This window comes from Eretmochelys imbricata, chromosome 28 (genome assembly GCF_965152235.1).
Source record: "Eretmochelys imbricata isolate rEreImb1 chromosome 28, rEreImb1.hap1, whole genome shotgun sequence".
Classification (NCBI taxonomy): domain Eukaryota; kingdom Metazoa; phylum Chordata; order Testudines; family Cheloniidae; genus Eretmochelys; species Eretmochelys imbricata.
This window is the reverse complement of record NC_135599.1, coordinates 7123096-7151072: the sequence shown is the minus strand read 5'-3', so window position 1 is coordinate 7151072 and position 27977 is coordinate 7123096. Positions and strand designations below refer to the sequence as shown.

Sequence of the window (27977 nt, the reverse complement as noted above, 5' to 3'; positions counted from 1 at the left end):
TTACAGTGGATGAGAAGATGGATATGAGTCAGCAATGTGCCCTTGTTGCCAAGAAAGCTAACGGCATATTGAGCTGCATTAATAGGAGCATTGCCAGCAGATCAAGGGAAGTGATTATTCCCCTCTATTCGGCACTGTCAAAGCCACATCTGGAGTATTGTGTCCAGTTTGGGGTCCCCCACTACAGAAAGGATATAGACAAATTGGAGAGAGTCCAGCAGAGGGCAATGACAATGATTAGGGGGCTGGGGCACATGATTTATGAGGAGAGCCTGAGGGAACTGTGATTATTTAGTCTGCAAATGAGAAGAGTGAAGGGGGATTTGATAGCTGCCTTCAACTGCCTGAAGGGGGGTTCCAAAGAGGATGGAGCTCGGCTGTTCTCAGTGGTGGCAGATGACAGAACAAGGAGCAATGGTCTCAAGTTGCAGTGGGGGAGGTCTAGGTTGGATGTTAGGAAACACTATTTTACTAGGAGGGTGGTGAAACACTGGAATGGGTTACCTAGGGAGGTGATGGAATCTCCGTCCTTAGAGGTTTTTAAGGCCTGGCTTGACAAAGCCCTGGCTGGGATGATTTATTTGGTGTTGGTCCTGCTTTGAGTAGGGGGTTGGACTAGATGACCTCTTGAGGTCTCTTCCAACCTTAATCTTCTATGATTCTCTCATTGCTTCATGAAACTTTGGATCCAAATGGCAAAAGAGAGTTGTGCCCAATTTAATCATGGCATCCTTTAGGAGTGTGATCAATGCCACTTAACTAGGGTGCAGTGTTCTAAAAAATAGTTTACCTGGGCCACAGGTCACCATAGCTTCCATCTCTGGGGTAAAAATCAACTACCAGTACCTGCAATTTCTACCCAAGCTCTTGTCAAATCTTTGACCTTCCTTGGAGTAATTTTACACTTCTCTGGTGTAGAATTCTTCACCAACCACACAACATATCAGTAGCGATAGTGAGATATAAATCCCCCAAATATGCCTTTTTATTTCTTTAATCTGGGGGCACAGATTTAAATTAGGGACTAAATGCAGGTGCAGCTTACAATCCCTGTAAGACACCAAATGTCAGGTATCTATTAAAAATAGGTATCTTTCTGCAGCTCTATCACATTCAACATGGATTTCATTTTCTACACATTTGCAGCATCTCCCAGAGGTGAGCTGAACAGAAATGTCACTTCCATTTTTCCCCATCTCTACCTAGATAGGGATTCTATTTCCCAAATAATAGGCAATATGCACCTGATTAGGAAGGAGATATCTTCAGGAGCGACCTCCTGCAGGGCCTGGGCCACAACTGCTTTGGGAGCCAAGTGCATGGTGTCAGGGTTCCATCCCCACTCTGAACTCTAGGGTACAGATGTGGGGACCCACATGAAAGACCCCCTAAGCTTATTTCTTCCAGCTTAGGTTAAAAACTTCCCCAAGGCACAAATTCTTCCTTGTCCTTGGAATGGTATCGCTGCCACCACACCAAGTGAGTTAGACAAAGATTTAGGAAAAGACCCACTTGGAGTTCCTGTTTCCCCAAAATATCCCCCAAAGCCCTTCACCCCCTTTCCTGGGGAGGCTTGAGAGTAAACAAGGTGAGCACAGACCAGGACACTAAAAACCCCAATCAGATTCTTAAAAACAGAACTTTTATTATAAAGGAAAAAAAAAGTAAAAGAAACACCTCTGTAAAATCAGGACGGAAGATAATTTTACAGGGTAATAAGATTTAAAACAAGAGACGATTCCCCTCTAAGCAAAACTTTAAAGTTACAAAAAAAACAGGAATAAACCTTCCTCTTAGCATAGGGAAAATTCACAAGCAGAACAAAAGATAATCTAACACGCCTTGCCTGGCTTTTACTTACAATTTTGTTTAATATGAGAGACGTTTAGGATGTTTTATAGGAAAAGGAGTTTTCTGACCTGATGCTTCTCTGCTTCCCAAGAGAACACAAAAAACAAAGCCTCCCCTCCCAAGATTTGAAAGTATCTTCTTTCCTCATTGGTCCTTTTGGTCAGGTGCCAACCAGGTTATTAACCCCTTACAGGTAAGGAGGAATTCTAGGCTACCCTTAGCTGTATGGTTATGATGCGCCACCCAAATCACAGACGGTGCTGGACAGCCTGTACCACACTAGCTGTGATTTCTTCCTGGAGCTCTAGGAGAAAACAGAGTTAATAAGACACATGCACCTCTAGATATACTACTGATTATATAAAAAAAATTTACAATATTTTCCACATTTCGAGGATGATTTTAACCAGTTGATTCTGGGAAACTTTCATGGGAGAGTGCATCAGCCACTTTGTTAAAAGCTCCTGAAATGTGTTGTATTTCAAAATCAAAATCTTGGAGAGCTAAACTCCACCGAAGAAGTTTTTTGTTATTGTCCCTGACGGTATTAAGCCACTTCAGTGTAGTATGGTCGGTTTGCAGGTGGAAACACCATCCCCAAACGTATGGGCTTAGTTTTTCCAGTGTTTACACAAGGGCGTAACATTCCTTTTCACTGATTGACCAATGGCTTCCTCTATCAGACAGTTTTTTGCTGAGAAAAACAACAGGATGGAATTCTTGATCTGGTTCTTCCTGCATTAAAACTGCTCCTACACCACGCTCGGACGCATCTGTGGTTACTAGGAATGGTTTGTCAAAGTCTGGGGCCCTTAGCAGAGGGTCAGACATGAGTGTTGCTTTAAGCTGGTTAAAGGCCTTCTGACACTCTTCAGTCCACTGAACTGCATTTGGCTGTTTCTTTTTGGTTAGGTCTGTCAGTGGGGCAGCGATTAGGCTGTTGTGCGGTACAAATCTCCTGTAATATCCGGCCAAGCTTAAGAAGGATTGGACCTGTTTCTTTGACTTTGGGACAGGCCACTTTTGGACAGCATCCACTTTGGCCTGTAGGGGGTTGACAGTTCCTTGACCGACCTGGTGTCCAAGGTAAGTCACTCTGTTTAGGCCTATTTGACACTTTTTAGCCTTCATGTTAGTCCTGCCTCCCTTATGCGCTCAAAGACTTTTTGCGGATGCTCCAGGTGTTCTGCCCAGGAATCAGAAAAGACGGCCACATCATCAAGGTAGGTGACTGCAGATTCTCCTAATCCTGCTAGGAGACTATCTACAAGTTTTTGAAAAGTGGCAGATGTATTTCACAGCCCAAAAGGAAGCACATTAAATTCATACAGCCTTACATGGGTGATGAAGCCTGACCTTTCCTTGGTGGATTCATCCAGAGGTACTTGCCAGTACCCCTTGGAGTTTAAGGTAGAGATGAACTGGGCCCGTCCCAGTTTCTCTAATAGTTCATCTGTGCGTGGCACTGGATAGTTGTCTGGGCTACTTACAGCATTTAGCTTATGGTAGTCCATGCAAAAGCGTATCTCCCCATCTGGTTTCGGAACTAGAACGACTGGAGATGCCCATGCACTGTTAGAGGTGCTACAGATGGGGGAGATCCAGGACAGGCAGATTTCACTTTTTATAGCAGTTTTGGCTTGAGGAGACACCCAGTAAGGTTGGGCTCTAATTGGGCGAGCATTACCTGTGTCAATGGAGTGGTATGCCCATTCGGTCCATCCTGGGGTGGCTGAGAACATCAATGCAAAGCTAGTGCACAGCTCCTTGATCTGCTGTTGCTGCATATGTCAAAGGGTCATGGAGAGGTTCACCTCTTCCATGCCACCGTCACTTTTTCCTTCCTAGTAGACACCTTCAGGCCACTCAGCGTCACCTCCTCCCTGGGCTGCAACCTGACAAACCTTTAATTCTCTGGAATAAAAGGGCTTTAGAGAATTAACATGGTACACCTTAGGCTTTAGGTTTTGGGGGTGCTATGAGATAGTGCACAGCTCCCAGGCGCTCTTGGACCATGAATGGCCCTTCCCATGATGATTCCATCTTATGGGCCTGGAGCGCCTTCAAGACCATGACCTGGTCCCCTACTTTGAAGAAACGCTCTCTGGCATGTTTATCATACCAGGTTTTTTGCTCTTCCTGAGCATCTGTTAGGTTTTCTCTAGCAAGGGCTAAAGAGGTTCGGAGGGTGTTTTGTAGGTTGTTTACAAAGTCCAGAATGTTAGTTCCTGGAGAAGGCATAAACCCCTCCCATTGCTGCTTCGCCAACTATAATGGCCTCTTAACCTCATGGCCATACACAAGTTCAAATGGTGAAAACCCTAAACTGATTATGGTACAGCTCTGTAGGCAAAGAAAAACTGCTGCACCACTAGGTCCTAATCATTGGAGTGCTCATTTATGAATTTACGTACCATGGCCCCCAAAGTTCCATTAAACTTCTCCATCAGGTCATTTGTTTGATGGTGGTAAGGGGTGCCAACCAAGTGATTCACCCCATGAGCTTCCCAAAGGCTTTTCATGGTCCCTGCCAGGAAATTAGTTACCGAAACTGTAAGGATGTTGGAGAGCAAACCTACCCTGGCAAAATTGTCTGTTAATGCCAGGCACACACTTTTAGCCCTGGTGTTGCTTAGAGCTACTGCTTCCGGGCATTGGGTGGCAAAATCCATTAAAGTCCGTATGTACTGCTTTCTTCTGGGTGTCTTTTTTGGAAAAGGACCCAGAATATCCACAGCTACTCACTGAAAGGGAGCCTCAAAGATGGGGAGTGGCTAGAGAGGGGCTTTGACCTGGTCTTGGGGTTTTTCCACTCTTCGGCACACCTCACAAGACCGGACATAAGTAGAAACGTCCTTGCCCATTCTGTCCCAGTGGAATGACTTCCCCAAACGGTCTTTGGTCCTGTTCACCCCAGCTGGCCACTAGGATGATCATGCGCTAAGCTCAAAAGCTTTACCAGGTACTTAGTTGGAACTATCAACTGTTTCGAGGATGCCAGTCTTCTGGTGTCCACCAGAAAGAGTTTCTTTGTATAAAAGTCCTTTTTCTACAACAAACCGGGATCGATTAGGAGAGCTGAAAGGTGGTGCATTGCTCTGTGCCACAATCCAAGCTCTCTGGAGGCTTTCATCTGCTTCCTGCTTGGCTTGGAATTGTTCCCTTGATGCTGGAGACATCAGTTCCTCACTGGATTGTGGACCTGGGCTTGGTCCCTTGGGAAGAGATGCAGGTGATGGGGCTGTTTCCGTTGACTGTGAACCGCTCTCTACTGGTGCACCAGGTTGGGGTTCAGACTCCGGCTGAGCCTCTTGCATAGGTTTATTGGCTGCTGCCAGGGCGGGCTCGGTGGGGCCCTCTGGTGTTGGGGTTGCAAGCGCTGGATTCAGTGCTAGCAACGGTTCTGGTTCCAGTTCTGGGCCTGGCTCTGGCTGGGTCTCTGTGACTGGATCCACTGCTGCTGTCGCAGACGTCGGCATGGGGTCCGGTTCCACCACCTCAGTCTGCATCTCTGACAACACAGACTGGGCCCTTGTAGAAGGCTCAGGAACAGAGCTACGTGTGAAGGCTTGCTTAGCCTGGCTGCGGGTTAGCCTCTTGACTAGCTTCACATGGTGGGCCAAGTCTTCCCCCAGCAGCATGGAAATGGGATAATCATCATGGACTGCAAAAGTCCACATTCCTGACCAGCCATTGTACTGGAGAGGCAACTTGGCTGTAGGCAGGTCAAAAGAGTTTGACTTGAAGGGTTGAATCGTCACTTGGGCCTCTGGGTTGATGAATTTGGGGTCCACTAAGGATTAGTGGATAGCTGACACCTGTGTTCCAGCATCCCTCCACACAATAACCTTCTTCCCACCCACACTCACAGTTTCCCTTCACTTTGAGGGTATCTGGGAGGCATCTGGGCCTGAGGACCATTGGTGTGACCCTTGTGCAATGAACTGTAATCTGTTGGAGTACTTGGGGCAGTTGGCCTTTACATGCCCCAGCTCGTTACATTTAAAACATCGCCCAGCTGACTGGTCACTGGGACAAGGTGGGTTGCTGGAGAATGGTGCGGTGGGACAATAAGGTTAAAAGATATCTTTGGCCAGCCCTAGTCACGGCATTTATTACAGTTCTCTCTCATGTGGATTTTCTGATGTCTAATACGGCTTGAGCTATCACTGAAGCTTTTCCCGCACTCAGAACACGTAAAGGGTTTCTCCCCTGTGTGGATTCTCTGATGTTTGATAAGGCTTCCACTCTGACTGAAGCTTTTCCCACACTCAGAGCATGTGAAGGGCATCTCTCCTATGTGAATTCTCTGATGTCTGATCAGACTTCCATTCTGACTGAAGCTTTTCCCACACTCAGAGCATGTGAAGGACGTCTCTCCTGTGTGGATTCGCTGATGTCTGACAAGACTCTCACTGTGACTGAAGCGTTTCCCACACTCAGAGCATGTGTAGGGCATCTCTCCTCTGTGGATCTGCTGATGTGAGGTGAGGGCTGAATTATCACCGAAGCGTTTCCCACACTCAGAGCATCCATAAGGTTGCTCACTCATGTGGAGTCTCCTATGTGCGATAAGGTTTGAGCTCTGATTGAAGCTTTTCCCGCACTCAGAGCATGTGTAGGGCATCTCCCCTGTGTGGATTCTCTGGTGTCTGATAAGGTGTGAGCTCTGATTGAAGCTTTTCCCGCACTCCGAGCATGTGTAGGGCTTCTCTCCTGTGTGCATTCTCTGATGTGTGATCAGGGCAGAGCTGTGATTGAAGCTTTTCCCGCACTCAGAGCATGTGTACGGCTTCTCTCCTGTGTGGATTCTATGATGTAAGATAAGGGCTGAACGACGAATGAAGCATTTCCCACACTCAGAGCATTCATAAGGTTTATCCCCTGTGTGGATTCTCCTATGTGAGATAAGGTTTGAGCGCTGATTGAAGTTTTTCCCACACTCAGAACATGTGTAGAGTTTCTCTCCTGTGTGGATTCTACGATGTGTGATAAGGGCTGAGTGCCCACTAAAGCTTTTCCCACACTCAGAGCATGTGTGGGGTGTCTTTCCTGTGTGGATTCTCTGATGTAAGATAAGGGCTGAACGACGAATGAAGCGTTCCCCACACTCAGAGCATCCATAAGGTTTCTCACCCGTGTGCATTCTCCGATGTGTGGTAAGGTTTGAGCGCTGATTGAAGCTTTTCCCACATTCAGAGCATGTGTAGGGTGTCTCTCCTGTGTGGATCCGCTGATGTGAGATGAGGGTTGAATTATCAATGAAGCGTTTCCCACACTCAGAGCATCCATAAGGTTTCTCACCCGTGTGGATTCTCTGATGTGTGGTAAGGGCAGAGCTCCGATTAAAGCCTTTCCCGCACTCAGAGCATGTGTAGGGTGCCTCTCCCGTGTGGATTCTCTGATGTGCGATCAGGGCAGACCTCTGATTGAAGCTTTTCCCGCACTCAGAGCATGTGTAGGGCCTCTCTCCTGTGTGGATTCTCTGATGTGTGATTAGGGCAGAGCTGTGACTGAAGCTTTTCCCACACTCAGAGCATGTGTAGGGAGTCTCTCCTGTGTGGATTCTCTGATGTGAGATGAGGGCTGAGCTATGCCTGAAGCTTTTCTCACACTCAGAGCATCCATACGGTTTCTCACCTGTGTGGATTCTCCTATGTGTGCTCAGGGTAGAGCTCTGATTGAAGCTTTTCCCGCACTCAGAGCATGTGTAGGGCGTCTCTCCTGTGTGGATTCTACGATGTGTGATAAGGTGAGAGCTCCGACTGAAGCTTTTCCCACACTCAGAGCATGTGTGGGATGTCTCTCCTGTGTGGATTTGCTGATGTGACATGAGGGTTGAACTATCAATCAAGTGTTTCCCACACTCAGAGCATTCATAAGGTTTCTCACCTATGTGGATTGTCTGATGGATGTTAAGGTTTGAGCTCTGACTGAAGCGTTTCCCACACTCAGAGCATTCATAAGGTTTCTCACCTGTGTGGATTCGCCTATGTGTGATAAGCTGTGAGCTCCGATTGAAGCTTTTCCCACACTCAGAGCACGTGTACGGTTTCTCTCCAGTGTGGGTTCTCCAATGTGTGAGAAGGTCTAAGCTGCGATTGAAGCTTTTCCCACACTCATGGCACGCGTAGCGTGTTTCTTCCAAGTTGATTCTGTCGCGTGTAATAAGGTCTGAGTGGCTACTGAAGTTTTCCTCTGGCATCTGCTCAGTCCCACAGGCTTTTGCTTTTACTGAGAGTGCACAACTCCCGGAAACATTCCCTTTGGATCTTCCTGGTAACTTTCCGTGTGGCTCTACTTGCTCAGCATCTTCCTGCTGGAGTGTCTCCTCCTCATTCTCACTCACCATGCCATCACCTGATGGGAGACAGAGGGAATCCAGATATAGGTCACTCCCTACACCGGAAAGAAAGGAAATCTCAGACAGAGGAATGGAAAAACGGATGAACAAACCAAAATATGTGTGGGTGAGATCAAACCTATCAGGAGCTAATTTTCCCCAAACCCTTCCACAGAGGAGAGAAGAAGTGGTCAGTTTTGGCCTGCATCTCACCAGAACACTCAAAGGAAAGCGAGATCGGGGAGGGACCTGCTGCCAGTTGTCAGTCAGAATAGGAGGGAAGCCATGAGTGACATCTGCCTAATGATTCCACATGTGCAAGGAACAATCCTGAACTTGGAGAGCTCACAGGTCTTTGTAGGGCATCCCAAATGTTTCCTGCATTCCCAAACAGTTTTTGCGTTGGTTTAACTAATTCCTCACCTGTGCAGGCAGGTATCAGGAGCACTTCTTTCTCAGAGCCCTGGAGGTCTGGGACCCATGGCTCTTCCCCTCCTTCCAGCTGCGAGATCACATCAGGTTTGGAAACGGGAAACCCTACTCCAGGCAAAGAAAACAAGGGAGGTCAGTGGAATTTGTCAGATACTTGTCACAAAGAATATTCCATGATTTTAACCCCAGATCATTTTTAAGCAGTAACATACCAAGGCCATCTTCGTTGGCTCAAAATGGCAGGAGAGTTATTATTATTATAAATCATATTCATTACCTTAGTGCCTAAGGACCAACTAATAGTGAGTCCCCATTGTGCTAGACAAAGTACAAAACACAGAATAGTAGATGGCCCATGCACTGAAGAATTTACAATCTAAATAGACAAGACAGACACAGAATGGGGAAAGGCGTAGAACCCACTGTTAGAAGATAGATATTCAGGCCTCCCTGTAAAGTCTACACTTTAAGAACTTAGGTGTATTTTTATCACTTAGTTACCTACAGGGGTATAAAAACAAAGAATCGAAATCACGGTCCGCCTGTGTATGGGCCTTCTCTCACTAGAATAGTCTGAAGCCTTGTTCTTAGGCTAAAGCCTTTGCCTAAGCAGCAGGGGCAGCCATAAACTGGGAAGTGTAGGGTCACATCCTCACATCCCAAACCAGTCACATTGAAATAAGGTGGTATTGGGCTGTTAGGAAGACGATCCTGTCCGGATAGTGCCCATCACCACCAGATAAAGAAACAGATCTTAAGGTGGTTAAAGAAAACTTAGTTTGACAGCATCCTGTCTGGCAAGAAATCATTTATCAGTGGTTGTGTTTGTGAAACCCTCATTTCTGTATTGTTTTATATTTTTGGCCACCACTTTTACATTGTTAATCAGTCTGGTTCTCTAATTGTTTCTGTCTGCTGTATAATTAATTTTGCGAGGTATAAGTTAATTAGGGTAGTGGGATACAATTGGTTAGAGAATTATGTTACAATATGTTAGGATTGGTTAGTTAAATTTCAGCACAATGATTGGTTAAGGTATAGCTGAGAATATTACTATGTAAATGGGGTCAAACAGGAGGGGGAAGGGAAATTGGAATCATGTTTGTTATGTGGGGGGGGGAACGGGAACAGGGACACAGGAAGGCTCTGCAGCATCAAGGCTGGGAAGGGGGCACAGGGAAAATGCTCGGTGGTGTCAGAGAGAGGAATGGAACACTGGGAAACAATCTCTATCGGTGTATAGAGATAAGCCTGACTGGTGTGAAGGGCTTCGGAATATGCTTGCTTGGAAACTACCCCCAATAAACATTGTATTATCTGCACTTTGGACTTCTGGTCTTTTGCTGTTTTCTGTCTGCATGACAAGAACCAGGGAAGTGGGAGGGTGAAGGGAAAGCCCTCTAACAAAACTGACATGACCTGATAACCAAGAGGTAAGCCTCTAAGGAAGGTTTTAATATACTTTGGAACTGATCAGGGATTCCCACAAGGACTGATGAGGGGGTGATGGTAAATACACTTTTAGATCCTTTTATTCTTTTATATCTTTTCCCCATAAGCCACACGGGCACACTGTCATGGATCCATAGGATCTGTGCAATGTCCTGGCTTTTAAACAGTCCTTGGGAGGTGCCTCTTGAGTGCACAAAACTCCCAAGGGGTCCCACTCTTCCACAAGGATGGGCCATGGAGCTTCAACACCAGAGACTGAGCCTCCGGCTTCAACACTCCTATTCCAACCTGTGAGCTCTGCCCAGCAGGTCCAGCTGAACGACACTCCTCTCCAGAGACTGTTCCTCAATCAATGCACAGAGCAAGTTTTTGCTGTGACACTGGGCAGACTTTTAAAACACAGCAGGGTTTATTAGTCAACCAAAACACAGCATTGGAAAGTCCTTAGATTAGGACAGAGAAGTGAAGAAAACAATATAGTCCATGCTGGCCAATGCCCTTGAGCCATGCTGCTGCAGAAAACAGTTTGGTTTCCTTTCACTGTGCCTGTCCATTTGCCTTCGCTCCAGCAGGGCTCCCTGTGTCTGCGAGCCCAGTTCCTCCTGCTCCCAAAAACACAACGAGTCCATGTATGCTTCACTCAGCCAAGCAGAGATCCTCCCATGGACAGGTGACAATTATTCCCTTGTCTCTGTCGGGTATTCCATTGATGTAGGTTGGTCCTAGCCAGTCCTTAATGACCCATTCATATCACCCCATGACAGCTACATGACAAAACACCTCATGTCTCCTGTTCTTTATAATCATAGCAATACCAATCACAGACGGAAACTGAGTTGTGTATTGGCATCATACATGTATCACCAAAATTCCCACCTCTATCACACACACACACTGCTCACAGCCCTTGGAGAGAAAGCAAAAGCACAGGAACTGGACTTTAGTCCAGTGAACACCGTGGAAGACAAGCTACAATCCTCAAACCCTGGTCAAAAAGGAGAGGCATGTGGGTCCCGACCCATAGAGAGGGGCTGGTTAGAAGCCTGATACCTGAGGGGGCATTCCTTGAGCAGACCATGGAGACAGGTTAAAGGCTTAGCTACCCCAGAACTGTGACATCGCAAAAGCACATTTTGGGGAATGAGGAAATCTAGTGACTCAGGTGTAATAGGAGGGAGCATTAAACTCCCCCACTGTGTGGAGAAGGCTGGGGAATTAAACACAAAATTTTGGGAGCAACACCCTCTAATTCTTCCAGAAAAGGAGAATGTAAGAAACAAGAACGGGGCCACGCAACCTCAGGAGGGACAGGCTCAAAGATCCAAGGAGCCTGGAGGGAAGACAGCTTGTGGCTGCTGCAGATGGGGAGAGGGGGGACAAGACCCTTTCCAAACTCTCACTCCTCTTTACCCTGACCTGATTTTATGATCTATGACCTAGTCTCATGTCTTCTGGGCAATTTTATACTTCCTAGAGGTAAAATGTCATGATCAGAGTATTGCTTATTAGCTTGGAACATGTGTGGAGGGGGAAGGAGGTGAACGGAAATAAATGGGTTATTAAGGGCAGGGACTACACTACAGCCGAGATCAAAGCTCTGAGATCGATCCACCGGTGGTCGATGTAGCGGGTCTAGTAAAGACCCACCAAATTGACTGCAGATCGAGTTAGGTAAGTAGACCCTGCGGTAACTCGACCTAAGGTACATCGACTCCAGCTACATTATTCATGTAGCTGGAGTTGCGCAGCGTAGGTTGACTGACCAGGGTAGTGTAAGCATAGCCTAAGCTTGCTACAGGTAAGGGCCTTATATTAGGTTGAGGCTTTGTGGGAGTAGTTATGCTGAATTCTGGGATTTACCTGAATAGGCCTAAGGAGAGAATCCTAGGTCAGATATTTTGCACCCTCATTTTGAGAGACTAACGAGTAACCACAAACAAGATTCTGAAAGAAGGAAGTTTGGGCGGCTTTAACAATTAGGTTGCTATGCAGTATCTCAGCAGTTAAAACCACATTCATATATTGAAATTATTAAGAAATAAGTGATGTAAATCATGAGCATTAATGCTTGATGCTTAATTATGGACTTCCCAAAGGCAACATATGGGTTAGGGCAGCTATTGACATTATTGTAATCAGAGTAAAGGAGCAGATATGGTATATAGCCATCCTATTACCAAAAGAAAGCGGATAAAATACCTCTCCTAGTAACCATTTTTTCATTTTGTCGGGTCTCTGAGACAGTGTAAATTGAAGCAGGGCCTCCTTTCTGATGGGCTCCCTTGCCCCTTGATCTTTGTTTCCAATGGTGCCCATAACTGGTAAGTATGCACAGTGGAAGACCCTCTTCACTATTCTTATCTTAGTCTCATCATTATGTGTACTGATTTTTGCCTATGATTTCAGTTATAACTGTCTGTATTAAATCAAGTTTCTGTGTGTTTCACCAAATTTCATCTCCTCCATTAAATTTGAGTCGCCATGGACAAGGGCAAGCTGTACCCCAATACGTAACCCTATAGGTGTAAAAATGGTACAGGCTACACTACCAGCCTGTGACATCACCAACAAAGTGCCCATTTGTGCCTGGATAGCGGCCCTGCTATGGTAGGGAGGAATGCAGCAAGGACTCAGGATCAGTGCCCAGGGAGGCTGTGTATAGAGACGGGGAGGTTATATGGGGAGGGGCTAATGAGTGGGAGAGGGAGGTCAAGAGTTAAAATAATAGTATTTTGGGGGGAAATGTATAATGAAGTAAAACTAAACAGAAATAAAACTGGAGTGTAGGCTCTAAAGCAACAAGGCTTGGGTAGGAATTCAGGGCTAAAGGTCTGGGATCCCCCACAGCTCTAGATCCCCAAACCTCTCCTCCCTCCCACTGACCCACCCAGCTCACTGCCTGGGTGCCTTCCTCCATACTCCCCTAGCCTTCTTCCCATTACTCTCAGCCGGAACCACCTCCCAGCACCTTGGGACCTTCTTGTGTTCCCTCCTCATCTCTCACTACCTCATCCCTCCCTGCTGCTTCTTAGCTCTAACCGTGCACACACCCTCCCCATGTACTGGCACCCCAGAATTATCTACTCCCCCCCTTCTCCTCCCCTCCCACGGCTCTGTTCTCCCTTCACCCTGAATGGCAACATTATGCCCTCTCCTATCAAAAGAGGAGCTCATCTGACAGTCACACAAGCCATGCATGAGCCATACACCTATTTACTTAATTTAGAATTCTACAGGCAGCATACTTTCCTCTTAAAATGAGGAAAAGGCATGAAAGCTACAGTTATGAATGTAGTTATTAATGTAGCAAATAAGGATACATTAAATGCAATTTTAAAATGACTAACGGCACCAAAAAAGCACATGTCCAAAAATTATACTAGTGGGTGGGAGAGAAGGCAAAAAAAAGGGGGCAAGAAAACTTGTCAAAACAAATAAAGGTATAAAGTTATTACTACTCAGGTTCTTTAGAGACCCCACAGCTTCTAATAACCGAGGGGACAGGACTCCTTACCCAGCAAGACCACCGTCTCATAGTTCTCCTGCATGACATCCCTGTAGAGGGCTCTCTGAGTGGGGTCCAGCAGAGCCCCCTCTTCCCTGGTGAAATACACAGCCACCTCCTCGAAAGTCAATGGCCCCTGAAAGAGCAAGAGTCCAAAACTCAGTACCTGCTGCCCCAGTCACAGCCCCACTATCCAGGGAACAGCAGCACCAGGTAAATGGAAGCTCCAGGAGGCACATGTTAACCGAGTCCCACCGCACCTTCCTTAGAGCAGCCAGGAGGCATCAGAGGGTAGAAAGAGAGAACCTTTGTGTGTCTCAGCTGATAGACGGAGGCAGGGTCTTCACATTTATCACATAGTTACTAGCCAGAGCTTGATAGAGGAGATGGGGCTGTCTCTGAACCCTGCTGGTGGCTCCCTGGTAGGAATCCCAACACTCTCCAAATAAAATATATGGAAGAAAGGGGAAGTCAAGAGTAAAGAATATATGTTAAAAGGTTAGAATTGTAGGAAACTGGTAAGGGAAGCTATCAGAAATCAATGATTAATCAATGAAAATAAGAAGGAAGTTTTTAAAAGTATATTAAGTACAAAATTAATCCCAACAGTTGCAGTGGTAAACTGCTCGATGGAAAAGTCAGAATTATCAAAAATAATGCAGAAGAAGTAAAAGTGTTCAATAAATATTTCTCTCCTGGATTTGGAGAAAAACAGATGATGTAACTCATATCATAAGATGTTGATGCCAACAGTCTTTCTATTCCAACAATAACTCATGAGGACGTTAAACAGCAGCTATTAAAGTTAGACATGTTTAAATCAGCGGGTCAAGATAACCAGAGTTTTGAAAGACCTGGTGGAGGAGCGTGGTGGACTGTTAATGTTGATTCTAATTAGGACTTGGAACACTGGGGAAATTCCAGAAGACTGGAATAAAGCTAATGCTGTGCCAATATTTAAAAAATGTAAAAGAGATGATCCAGCTAGTTACAAGAGTGTTAGTCTGAAATCGATACTGGGCAAGAGAATGGAGCAGCCGATACTGGATTTCATTAATAAAGAATTAAAGGAGGGTAATATAATTAGTACCCATTAACAAAGGTTTAGACACAAATAGGAAAATCATATTATCCTATCAAACTAACTGGATATTCTTATTGGATGAGATCAAAAGTTTAGTTACAGATAAAAGTATTGATGTAATATACCTAGACTTCTGTAAGGCATATGAGTTGATTCAGCACAATATTTTGACTAGAAAACCAGAAAGATACAAATACACACGGCATATATTATATACATTAAAAACTGTGATTGTAAATGGGGAAACATGGTTGAGTGGATTTCTTTCTAGCAGGTTCCCGCAAGGATTGGTTCTTAGCCCTGTGCTATTTAACATTCTTATCAATGACCTCAAAAGAGAAGATAAAATCATCACTGGTAAAGTTATCAGTTGCCACAAAGAGGGGGGGGTGTGAGGAACTAATGAAGTGTCGGTAGATTCAGGCTCCTGCACTGGGAGTCTGGGAAGTTTTTCCAGCCCTGGCTGGAGGGTTATTTCCTGTTCCACAAAGAGGAGAAGTTCCATTCCCAACTCCTGTGCCTTGAAATTAGGCCCTATCTGACACTACACCTCGTATTCAGTACAGTGGTATGACTATAATATGATGAGGACATAATTATGAGGCATTTTGTGCAAGATGCATCATGTGCGGTGTCATTGGAAAAGTTATGATTTGCTGAATATGATTATCCTATTTGTGTGCATGGATCATGTTTGTATTGAAGTTATGAATATTGACTATGTAGCTGTATTTCAAATGTGCTTACTCTGGGTAACACTCACAACTAGCCTTTCAGGTACAACAATGAAGAAGCCAGACAGTGCTGATGGCTCACTAACAAAGACAACGGACCATGGAAGAGCTTAGCCTTCCTGTGAATGTTTCAGACAGCCTATGAGTCATGGCTACTATGATGCAGCAGGGCATGCTAGGGCATGTGACCAAACCACATGACACTCAGCTCCATTTTGGTACCTGTATTTTTCCACTAACTGGACTGGGAACTGAGTTTGGAACAAAGGGTTCCCGCCATATGGAAAAACTATAAAAGGTGGGGTGTGACATCATCTCTTGGCCTCATTCCCCACACAAGAGAACTACAGGAAGCACCTGAGGAACAAAGACTGAACTGGGGGAAGTGCTGGTCCGAGGATAAAGGGATTTCAGGCTTGTGTATGGAAACTTGGTGGACTGCTTCTATCATCACTCAGGGTGAGAAATTGCTAATTCAAATTCTATCCATCTATATGTTAGGCTTACTTTACTTAGCAAATAGCCAAAAAGTAAATCTGCTTTGATCTGTTTGCTAACACTTATTGCTGAGAAATTGGCTGTTATCTTCTATCTGTCCTTGAGTCGCTTAGGTAACACACTCAGGTAGTTTAGTTGGATGCATGGCGCCACCTGCTGTCGTGTTGGGTGATAACAGGGCCTGGAGAGGCTGGCTGAATCTCCAGCAAAGCAGTGTGAAAAGGGCCAGCCCAGCTTGAGGGTTAGAGGGCACAGCGGTTCCCAGAAGCCCTCCAGACTGCACCCTGGGAGTGGCAACCCATCACACCCTACATTACACAAGTCTCAGCAGGTTTGTCCCCTCCCTTTCTCCACTCTAGATATTTCCTGCCTCCCACCACCTCTAGCAGCTCCCACCCTCCTATGCATTTACTGCTCCTCTCCCTCCAAGCAGAACCCACCACCAGCTCCCTCATAATCCCTTACCTGAGCCAGCTCCATTGCAGCCATTTCCTTCCTCCTCGGAGGATGGGATGGAGAGAAACGTGGACGTTATTCCATAGCCTGCCAGGGTGAGAAGGGCAATGTGAGAGAATTCAGATGGGGGTTTTGTCCATTCCGCATGCCGATTCCCCCACAAGATTTGTCCCTGCTAATGGACATTCTAGGTTCTGCCACACTGAGAAGCACAGAGTGACCTTATTCCAGTACAGGCCAAGCCCCCTCCCACCAGGGTGTAACCCTCTGAGACATGGTGAAACCCTCCCAGTATCAGAGTCTCTCTGCGGACGATACCAAGCTGGGAGGGGTTGCTTAAGTTAGAAAGGAAAACAGAGAGAAAGAAAGAGTGCTTTGGAGGATAGAATTAAAATTCAAAATGATCTGGACAAACTGGAGAAATGGTCTGAAGTCAATAGGATGAAATTCAATAAGGGCAAATCCAAAGTACTTTACTTAGGAAGGAACAATCAGTTGCATACATACAAAATGGGAAATGACTTCCTAGGAAGGAGTACTGTGGAAAGGGATCTGGGGGTCTTAGTGGATCAGAAGCTAAATATGAGTCAACAGTGTAACATTGTTACAAAAAACCCGAACATCATTCTGGGATGTATTAGGAGGAGTGTTGTAAGCAAGATATGAGAAGTAATTCTTCCACTGTACTCCGTGCTGTTTAGGCCTCAACTGGAGTAGTGTGTCCAGTTCTGGGTGCCACATTTCAGGAAAGATGTGGAGAAATTGGAGAAAGTCCAGAGAGGAGCAACAAAAATGATTCAAGGTCTAGAAAACATGACCCATGAGGGAAGATTGAAAAAATTGCGTTTCTTTAGTCTGGAGAAGAGAAGACAGAGGGGACAGGATCACAGTTTTCAAGTAAATAAAAGGTTGTTACAAGAAGGAGGCAGAAAAATTGTTCTTCTTAACCTCTGAGGATAGGACAAGAAGCAATGGGCTTAAATTGCAGAAAGGGAGGTTTAGGTCAGACATTAGGAAAAACTTCCTGTTAGAGTGGATAAGCACTGGAATAAATTGCCTAGGGAGGTTATGGAATCTCCATCATTGGGGATTTTTAAGAGCAGGCTGAACTAATACTTCTCAGGGGTGGTAATACTTAGTCCTGCATTGAATGCAGGGGACTGGACTAAAGGGACCTCTCAAGGTCCCTTCCAGTTCTATGATTCTATGAACCAAAGGCCAGAGAAGAGCAGAATCAAAGAAGTCACTTTGGGGGATTCTCCTGTCATTGTCCCCAAGGCAGCTGTCTCGGGTTTACAAAGTTGTTTGATGCTCCCACCTTTATACAGTCTCTCCTGGGAGTGGCCCCTTTCATGGGATGGACCTAGTTTCAGCTTTTGGCAAGCATGACCCCAGGGGCTCTGAGACTGGGCCTTCTTGCCTCAGCATACCTCGTTTCTTTCTGTGGCTCCCCAGTGACTCTAAAGGAGAAGATACTCCTGATAGAGACTGTGAACATAAGAACGGCCCACTGCGTCAGAACAATGGTCCATCTAGCTCAGTGGCGCATGGCAGGTGGTTCAGAGGGAAGGAACAGAACAGGGAATCATCAAGCGATCCACCCCGTCACCATTCCCAGCTTCTGGCAAACAGAGGTTAGACACACCAACCCTGCCCATCCTGCCTGTGACACTGGCAGATGAGGTGTTAGCTCTTGCAAAAGCCCCCATGTCTTAATTGAACATGGACAAACACATAGCTGGAATCAGTCTGGCTCACCTGTGTTAGTATTGTGATACCAGTCAGCTCTGTGTTCTTGGGGAACCAGGGCATAGTATCTAGCCTGTCTGACTCATGAAAGTTACCTTCCCACACAAACACCAGTCTCTGCTTGAACCAAAACCGATCAGAGAAAAGGCTTGCAGAGAGCAGTGAAGGGCATTGGGAGACACAGCTAGACCCCTCCTGACAAGGGTGACAAGATTAAGACATCTCCATTAGCATACAGAATGGAGAACAGAGACAACTCCCCTAGCCTCATCTGCATGAAAAATGGGACAGGGATTAGCATACAGAATGAAGAACAGAGAACTGCACTGAACTCTGGGACCAGAAAAGCAGGGAAGCACTGCATCATGGGGAATCTCTGTTCCAGATATTAATGAACCTACGCCTGCATGCACCCAGCTCAGCAGTTATCAGACCAATTCTAGTAATAAATCCTTGACTGATATCCAAAATACTGAAGCAGCCTAGTTGCATTGTGAGCTCCCTAGAAGAAAACACCACACACAGCCAAGAGTGATCAGCTCCTATTGTCTAACCTAAAGCAAACCCTTGAGTCATCAGTTTACCTACAAACAAATCTAGTGTTCTCCCTTTAACCATTGTATTTTCTCTACAAAAACCCCTACTCACCCTCCTGTCAGTGTTCTGATGCATGGACCCTGACTCTGCATCAGTTCCACTGGGATTCCATCTCCTGTGCTGGGGGCTCTGCCTGTCTTCCGCACTCAGGACCCCGAACTACCACCATCACCTGGGAACCCCGATCAGTTCGAGCTTCAGGGAGCGGTGAGATCCTTTTCTTTCTTTCTCTTTGTTTTCCTTTCTGCCTTAAGTATTAACCTTTAACAATGTATGCTATGTTTGTTTAGCCATCCTTGTGTAGTTATCACGATTATTCAATAAATAACTTTTATGGTTAAGCTGGTTGCTTCTCTCTCTCTCTCTGAGCTTTACTCTTTTGTGTTTTTAGCTTCCCCATTTTCTCTGCAGCAACGCTTCTCTTACCTAAGCTAAAGATCCCTGCAGCGCCCAAAATACTGTGGGGTTTGCTCATCCAGTGGGTTACGACCAGTACAATTGTGAAGCGAGAGTGGGTACAGGGACGTGCTGAATCAGTGACACATAAGGGTGGCAGCTTGAAAGTACTTCTTGACCCAGCCCATTGAGTCCAGGGACATATAAGGGGGTCAGCTTGAAAGTGCTGATTGACCTGGTCCGCTCAGACTTGCTCCATTTATGTGTGTAGTGTGTGTGTGCATACGCAAATACGACCCAGCCGTGGGGAACCTAGGTCCTGCAGGATAGCTCCATTGAGAGGGGACTTACCTGAGGGAGGAGCAGAGCTCCATCTGAAAACACACGTGACACAAGCAGTACATTGATAGAATTATAGAACCCCGCTCCCAGAAGAGTAAGCCGAATAAATGAGCGTACCCCAAAGTAACAGGCAAATCTGGAACCAATTGTTAAAACAGGTATTAGAATTATAGGAATGTGTTTAGATTTTATTGAATGCTTTATTGAGTTGCTGCCTCGGTTAATATCTGACTAGTTGCATTGTGAGCCTCTGTGGCTTTGTAAATCACCGGACAGGAGAGAGACTTTACCTAGGTAAAGTCCTGATTGGCAATAGAATGAATTACACCCCGCCTGGCAGGAAACGTCCATCAACACCAGATAGACTATTATGGGATGTTAAAGAAGACAAAAGACTGTTGTTGTGCTCTTGAAGTCCCATTAGCTGAGCTTGTAGCTCAGCGCACATGGCAGGAAGGGGATAAAAAACTCCTACAGAAGGAACTGATGATCTGTATGCTGCTTGGATTCTGGGGGGCAGTTTCTAGGCATAAGCAAGAGATCCCCAGCTCTTTAGCCTGGGTTAGTCCTAAAGAATATGTAGAGCTTGCTTATTAGAGAAGCTTCTATTACCTTTTTAAATTTAAGACTAACTCATCTGCATCTGCTTTAACCTGCTTTAACTTTGTAAACAACTCTCATTTCCTTTTAAATAAATCTTAATACAGGTTATTACAGGACTGGCTACAAGTGTTGTCTTTGTCGGGAGATCTAAGATTCAATTGACCTAAGGAAGTGACTGGTCCTTTGGGACTGGCACCAACCTGAACATTGCTGTGATTCATGGTGTAAGGTTCTCAACCAGGGGCCTGGGACCACTAGGGGCCACAAGCAGTTATGGGGGAGCTGCCAAGCAGGGCCAATATTAGACTTGCTGAGGCCCACGGCAGAAAGCTGAAGTCGCAGCGCATGGGGCTGAAGTTCGGGCCCTGAGTCCCACCACACGGGGCTGAAGCCAAAGCAATGTTGCTTTGTGGGGGCCCCTGTGACATGGGGCCCCAGGCAGTTGCCCTGCTTGCTACCCCCAAATGCCAGCCCTGGCTTTTGCATGCAGAAAACCAGTTATTGTGGCCCACGAGGGCCATGGAGTTTTTATAGCATGTTGGGGGGGCCTGAGAAAGAAAAAACTTGAGAACCCCTGTTGTAAGGGACCATCTGTCACAAAGGTGAGCTCACCTACATGGTGAGATCTACGGGATGACCCAAGGGGACTGTCCATGTTAATGCTGTTACAGTGCCTGAAGCCTTTACACTGGATACTTGGTTGGTGAAATCTACATATCGACCTCACAATCAATTTGGGGTTTGTTCCCTGCTTCTTACCAGTCTGCCTGAGGCTGGTGCTCATGCTCTCGGGTCACTGAAGACAGCGTTACAGGGACTTACGGGCGCAACGCCACCAGCAGCAATGGGCAGCCACGCAGAGCAGGCTTTCCAGTGACAGAGTGTGGGCCAAATGGTCCATGGACTCAGTCAAGCCCCAGTTCTCTTCCAGTGCACATCAGCATCCCGGCAACCTTCGAGGAGGGTCAAGGCTGCCACTCGTTCAGTGATGATGGATCTCCAGCAGAGCATCACCCGCACCCCATGACCCGCCTTGTCTCCCGAGACAGAGGTGAGTGATGGAGGGTGCACAACGGATCCTGGGGAGTAGGAAAAGGGATAACAAAACACACCTTCTGGGGGGTCACCCCTCAAGAAGTGAAGGTGACAGGCACTGTGGTGGCAGTAAAGTGGGAGGGGGGAGTGGGAGCAGGAGGGAGTAGCACCCTCCAAGGCAATGTTGCCAGTGGGTATCCCCACCACATCAGGCATGGGGCTGATAGGGTGCCATTCCCTGGGCCTGGGTAGGCCTATATAAACCCCACGCTGGCAGAGAAGGGGTTAAACTGCTACTTTAGTCTTGACTGGCCCAGCTCCTCCGCACCCACAAACCATGCTAGGACTGGAGCAGGAGTTAACAGGAGAGACCTACTCTACTCATAGGGGGCAACCCTGGGAAGGGAACAGTCTGTGGAACAATTCCACCCCCAAAGAGAGGGCTGGCAGCATTCGGGGCTCTGGCCTTCACTGAGGGAGGGTGGGAATCCCTGGAGCTCAAAGGGGGAGCAGGCTGAAACTTGCGCTGGAAACCCAGTAACCTCTGAAGGGGACTGTGATGCTCCCACAGCCCCCACAAGTAAGAGAGGCCCATATCCCCTCCCCCCAGTTTCTTTTCTGTCATTCCTTTATTTACCGTTGTTTGCTGACAGTTGTTTCACCTGGTACACCAACAGAGGAAGAAAGTGTCCCGGGGCCTCAGCCAGAGGGTGGAGCCCTGACACACTAGAAGAACATACCCCTGTAGCACCCCTGGGATGGGGGCAATTGGACTCACAGAGGTGCACCCCAGAAAACTTGAGGCCCAGCAGTTTGATGGACTGGTTGGCCTCTCACTGGGGGCTGCCAGAAGCCTGGCACATGGAGTAGATACGGGGTGGCTTGGGGAGAAGGAAGCAGAGCAGCGTCCCAGACAGCACACTGAGAACGGAAATGTAGAGAGGACGAGGGGCACTGCAGTGAACTCAGCACCCGTCCTGAAGGCCATTGGCAGAAAGTTGTCCTCTCCCTGGCCTACGGGGGTTAGACGGTGACACAGAGATCCTGTGGCAAAGGGTCACTTGGTCTTTGCCACCAGCTCTCATCTGAGACCTGACAAACCCATCACATCGAACATATCTCTTGGAGGGTATTTATCCATAGGGGAGATCACGTGAGGCTGTGACAAAGTGGGGGTTTATTCATCTTGTTATGCTGCACGTGCGTCTTACTCCCCTATACGAACACTGTGTGTACCTCAGTTTTCCAGTCTACTGCAACAATACTTCAGTGGTGGGAATTGGGTGTGTGATTTCTGCTGAGGCCCTCGGGGCAGGTGAGACCCAGGAGAGGGGTGCAACCAGGAGATACCTCTAGCCTGGGAAGCGAGACTCTGTTCTATGCTGTATTCCGGTCGCCTAATAAACCTTCTGATTTACTGGCTGGCTGACAGTAATGTCTGACTGCAGAGTTGGGGTGCAGGGCCCTCTGGCTTCCCCAAGAGCCCCGTATGGGTGGACTCGCTGCAGGAAACACACGGTGTGAAAGGGGATGCTGAATGCTCCCAGGAACGTTAAAGCTGTGTAAACTTCTTCCCTGGAGACAGTCTGTTCAGAGAGAGAAGACTCCCCCAGAGTCCTGACTGGCTTCCTACAGAGTAGTTCCAGAGCATTGACCCAGTGACTCCGTGACAGAGGCATCTACAAAAAAGCTCATAACTGGTCAAGACTCAGAATGACTGAGACATCAACGTATGCGTCGTACGTAGGGAACAAAGCATTTATATTGAAAATCGACTTTATGGACTTGGAATGGAAAATCAATCACCGAGCAGTAATGGGCCCCAGGATTGGCCCATCCACCCAAGAGGGAGTCGTCACCCATGTTCCCTCTAATTATTTCCATCCATGTGCGGAATGAATTTTGTTATGTGCTCCACCACTATTGAGGTAACGTGTGGATGTGCGCTACCAGTACAAACAAAAACCCTAGATAGAATATATATATTGTAAACAGTTCATAGGTATGGAAGAAGAAGGAAGAATATTAAACAAGGGATAATTAATAAGGTGCACTGCTTAAGATGTGCATTTAATATGAAATCAAATAAAAAGAAAATGGACACTGCCCTTGGAGTAGATGTATTTTATCATCCTTTCTAACAACACAAGCTAGTAAACACACCAAAATGTGGCATAGTGAAAACAGCTATAGAAATAAAACAAAGTCATAGGCATTAAGTAAAAGCATTAAAAATATGCACCAGAGGCCCAATTTAATAACCTCCTCCTACCATAGATCACTAAATCTTCAGGGAAAGCTGCTCTCAAAAAATGAAGCATCTGCCAAAACACTAGCATGCTACGGACTTCTGCAGTTCACAAAACTATCCGTCTTGCATGCACACAGCTCAGCTTTCAGATGCTAAACAAATCTAGGAGTCAACTAGAAATAGTCATGCTCTCAGAGCAAATATTAATATAATACTTTCTGATACCGGAAAGGAGAGTAATAGGTATTCACTAAGGCTTATACCATTTCTATGGGATGTCAATTCTTAATTTGATGAATACTTCACACACACAGAACAGGAAAAATAAGGAATAAAGCAACAGACAGCAAACAAAACCACAGACAAACAAGTGAGAACACTGAAAATAGGAAGGGAAGTAAAACATCAACTGGTTGGTGATGGGTATTTTAAACGAGTGTTTAGGACCCACACTGTGCAAGTGCAACAGAGCCCTGTAGAAACAGGCAAAGTTCTCCTGCTGTCACATTGTGTGTGTGTCTCACCAACTCAGAGTAGAAACCTCAGAGTAGAGGCCCTGGAGCACAGAGTAGAAGCCGTGGAGTAGAAGCCCTCAGAGTAGAAGCCCTGGAGCACATTGACACATGGCTTTCGAGTTTGCAGACAGAGCCCTGCTTCAAAGAGCTTGCAAATAAGGTCTTCATCCTACAAAAAACCTAGCCCCACACCTACTGCTTGACACTTCTGAGTCAATCGGAGTACTTGGAACAGCGGGAATGTCACGGAGTCCCCGGGCGATTGGAACTGCTCCCTACGAAGCCAGTCAGGACTCTGGTGAAGTGTCCTCTCTGGGAGCAGACTGTCTTCAGGGCAAGAAGCTCACATGGCTTCCCCCTTCCTGAGTCCGACCTTGGAGCATTCAGCCTCCCCTGCCCCTCCGTGCGCTTCCCCCAGCCAGTCTGCCCAGGCGGGGTCCTGGGGAAGCCAGAGGGTCCTGCCCCCCAACTCCGCAGTCAGGTGTGACTCTTAGCCAGCCAATAAAACAGAGGTTTATTAGATGACAGGAACACAGTCTGAAACAGAGCTTGTAGGTACAGAGAACAGGACCCCACAGCTGGGTCCATTTTGGAGCACAGAGAGCCAGACAACCACGTCTGCACTTCACTTCACATCCCCAGCCAGCTCCAAAATGACTCCCTCTCCAGCCCCTCCTCCCCTGGGCTTTGTCCCTTTCCTGGGCCAGGAGGTCACCTGATTCCCTTGTTCTCCAACCCTTTAGCTCTCATCTTGCAGGGGGGAAGGGCCCAGGCCATCAGTTGCCAGGAGACAGAGTGTCGGACATTTATGTACCCTGGCCCTTTGCTCTTCAACAATTACACCCCCTTATCCCACCATCTAGAGACTTAAGAAATGCATAGGGGAAACTGAGGCACTCACACAGTATTCAGAGGAAACATTAAGAACAGTCCCACTTCGTCACAGGGATCTATACCAGATAGCAAAGATCTGGCTTTAATGGTTTCCAATACCTCTCCCCAAACAAATTCTAAAACTTAATGGAAATCACTTGTCTGGAATCCAACTCCAATTGAAAGGCCAAACAAATAAACAGAATCCATGGTAAAGTTCTTCCAGTTTTAACTATTTACCACCTATTGATTAGTAACACAGGATATTTTTTAAAAAAATCATTAAGATCACAGTTTTCAGATACCTACAATACTCCAAAAGAATTATGTTGTTAATAGAATCCTTGTGTTTCTTACTTTAAGCCATTAACACCTATGGAAACTTTGTTTGAAATGTAACCATGCCAATGTCATGAGCTGGGCCTATCCACGTGCTTTTGCTCCAGTATTCATTCACTAAAGCCCCAATCCTGAAACCACCTCTGCATGGGAGCCCTCCACATGCATGACTGTTTACAGGGTCAGTATCTAAGAGAGAGTAAATAACATGAAAGCAGCTTCTTAAAGCCAAACCAATCAAAATAAAATCACAGATCTATTTCTTTTAACCTTGGATTGTTGTAATTTACCCATAAGATCACTAAAACAGAAAGATCAAAGTGGTTTTTTCAGTTTGTTCACTGTGTGGACTTGACAGTTGTTTAGAGCCTGATCCTGCGCTTATGAAGACCTCACTGCAACCTAATCTGCAGTCTGCACTCTTTAAAAATACTCATATAACCTCCTCAGAACTCTAGGAAGAGGACAGATGATTAACACCTATCTACAAAAGCAGCCTAAATGCTTTACTATAAAATGACTGGAAGGTAGCTAATGTAACGCCAATATTTAAGAAGGGCTCTAGAGGTGATCCTGGCAATTACAGACCGGTAAGTCTAACGTCAGTACTGGGCAAATTAGTTGAAACAATAGTAAAGAATAAAATTATCAGAGACATAGAAGAACATAAATGGTTGGGCAAAAGTCAACATGGTTTCTGTAAAGGAAGATCATGTCTTACTAATCTATTAGCGTTCTTTGAGGGAGTCAACAAGCATGTGGACCAGGGGGATCCCGTGGACATAGTGTACTTAGATTTCCAGAAAGCCTTTGACAAGGTCCCTCACCAAAGGCTCCTACATAAGTTAAGTTGTCATGGCATAAGAGGAAAGATCTTTTCATGGATTGAGAATTGATTAAAAGACAGGGAACAAAGGGTAGGAATAAATGATAAAATTTCAGAATGGAGAGGGGTAACTAGTGGTGGTCCCCAAGGGTCAGTCCTAGGACCAATCCTATTCCACCTATTCATAAATGATCTGGAGAAAGGGGTAAATGGTGAAGTGGCCAAGTTTGCAGACGATAGTAAACTCCTCAAGATAGTTAAGAGCAAAGCAGACTATGAAGAACTTCAGAAAGATCTTACAAAGCTAAATGATTGGGCAACAAAATGGCAAATGAAATTTAATGTGGATAAATGTAAAGTAATGCACATTGGAAAAAATAACCCCAACTATGCATACAAATATGAGGGGGCTAAATTTAGCTACAACTAATCAGGAGAAAGATCTTGGCGTCATCGTGGATAGTTCTCTGAAGACGTCCACGCAGTGTGCAGCAGCAGTCAAAAAAGCAAATGGGATGTTAGGAATCATTAAAAAGGGGATAGAGAATAAGACAGAGACTATCTTATTGCCCTTATATAAATCCATGGTAGGCGCAGATCTCCGTTGGGGTCTCCACAGCGCCTGTCACAACAGCGGGGTCTGACCCGTGTTGGGGTCTCTGCAGGGCCTGGCAGAACAGGGGCCCGGAGCTCAGCCAGGGCCCCGTAGCCCCCGGCCCGACAAGGTCCCTGCTCTCTGTCGGGGCGCGGGCAGTCCCTGGCGCAACGCGGGCCCCAAACTCGGTCAGGGTCTGTGCCGTGCCCGGCACGCGGGGGGGCTCCTGACCTCAGTCCGACACCTGGGGGGGGGAAGCGGGAAGATCGCCAAGGATTTGCTGTCGGTATTTCAGAAGGGAGGAGAACACGGGGCACAGGCGAAGGACACGTCCCTGCAGGGAAAATGGGGGGCAGGGGACCCCCCAGACCGGAGACCTGAACTGGCCACGGGCGGAGGGGGGAGGAAACGGGGTACGGGGGGGGCAGAGCCCGTCTCAGGGAGATGGGGGGGGGGTCACCCGGGCTGCTGCTCGCTGCTGTGGGGACAGAAAGGGGGCAGGGCGGGAGCGGGGGGGGTCCGGGGAGGGGGCAGCGGTAAATCCGAAGGGATCTCAGCCCCCCCCCGCCTCTCCCCGCTCCCCGGGGGGCCCCGGCTCCTCCCCGCCCCCCCCGGCCACGTCCGGGCTGCGCCGAGATTTCCCCCGGTCTCCCCCCGCCCCCCTTCTCCTGCCCCCCGGTCTCCCCCCGCCCCCCATCTCCTGCCCCCCCCCGGTCTCCTCCCGCCCGGCCCCCCCGGGGGCAGATCCCGGGGCTGCGAGAGGCCGGGTCCCCCCCGGACCCGGGGCAGAGTCACCGCCCGGGGCTCGCTCCGGTACCTGGAGGCTGCAGCGCCGCAGCGGGGCGGGCGGAGCCCGGGGCGGCCCCAGGGCGGCTCCGGCGGGAGCGGGGCCCGGGCCGGGCACGGGGGGGTTAACGAAGGTCTCGCACCGCCCCCCCCCCCCCCCCCGCGCGATCTGCGCATGCCCAGAGCTCCAACGGCCCCAACCGCTCCCCGGCCCCGCGCGAGCCCAGCCCGGCTCCACCTCCCCCCTCCGACGTCACTTCCGCTCCCGGGGGAGTCAGGCACTACATCCCCCAGCCTGCCCCGGGCGCCGCTTCCGCCTCCTCCGGCCCAGGGCAGGGCGGGCCCCGGGGTCAGCCTGACCCGCCCCCGCCGGCGCCTTCCCGCGCCTCAGGCGGACTCTGGTGCCCGCGCGTCCCGCCCGCTGGGGCTCGCGCCAGCCCCGTGGAGAGGGCTGTGAGGTGAGAGAGACACCACTGCCCTTGTGGGGCACGTGCGACTCCAGCTCTACACACAAGCAAGGGCCAGCGGAAAAACACTCAGGGCTGGGCTGAGAGGCAGCTGCAAAAGGCAGTCCCCCTTGGTGGATTGAGTTAGAAAAAACGGTTTCGGGACCGGCCGAGAAACTCAGCCAGGCTGGGAGTCAGATGATCCAGCGGAATCAGCTTCTGCTCGAAGAAGAAGAAGAAGAAAAAGTTAGAATTAAAAATGCCAAGTT

General features: G+C 47.5%; 2 protein-coding genes across 2 annotated transcripts; both read right to left on the bottom strand.

The window, feature by feature from the left end:
- Positions 1 to 1620: 1620 nt before the first annotated feature.
- LOC144258315 (zinc finger protein 250-like) lies at positions 1621 to 27424 on the bottom strand. The gene is made up of 6 exons (XM_077806799.1): positions 27294 to 27424; positions 16365 to 16442; positions 13593 to 13719; positions 8618 to 8731; positions 7828 to 8250; positions 1621 to 2155 (listed from the first exon to the last, which is right to left on the bottom strand). The coding sequence occupies exons 2-6, from the start codon at positions 16386 to 16388 to the stop codon at positions 2100 to 2102; spliced, it is 744 nt and encodes a 247-aa protein (XP_077662925.1). The 5' UTR covers positions 16389 to 16442; positions 27294 to 27424; the 3' UTR covers positions 1621 to 2099.
- On the bottom strand, positions 3471 to 7819 carry LOC144258276 (uncharacterized). The gene has a single exon (XM_077806720.1). It carries the CDS (start codon positions 7682 to 7684, stop codon positions 5951 to 5953), a length of 1734 nt encoding a protein of 577 aa, XP_077662846.1. The 5' UTR covers positions 7685 to 7819; the 3' UTR covers positions 3471 to 5950.
- Positions 27425 to 27977: the final 553 nt, after the last annotated feature.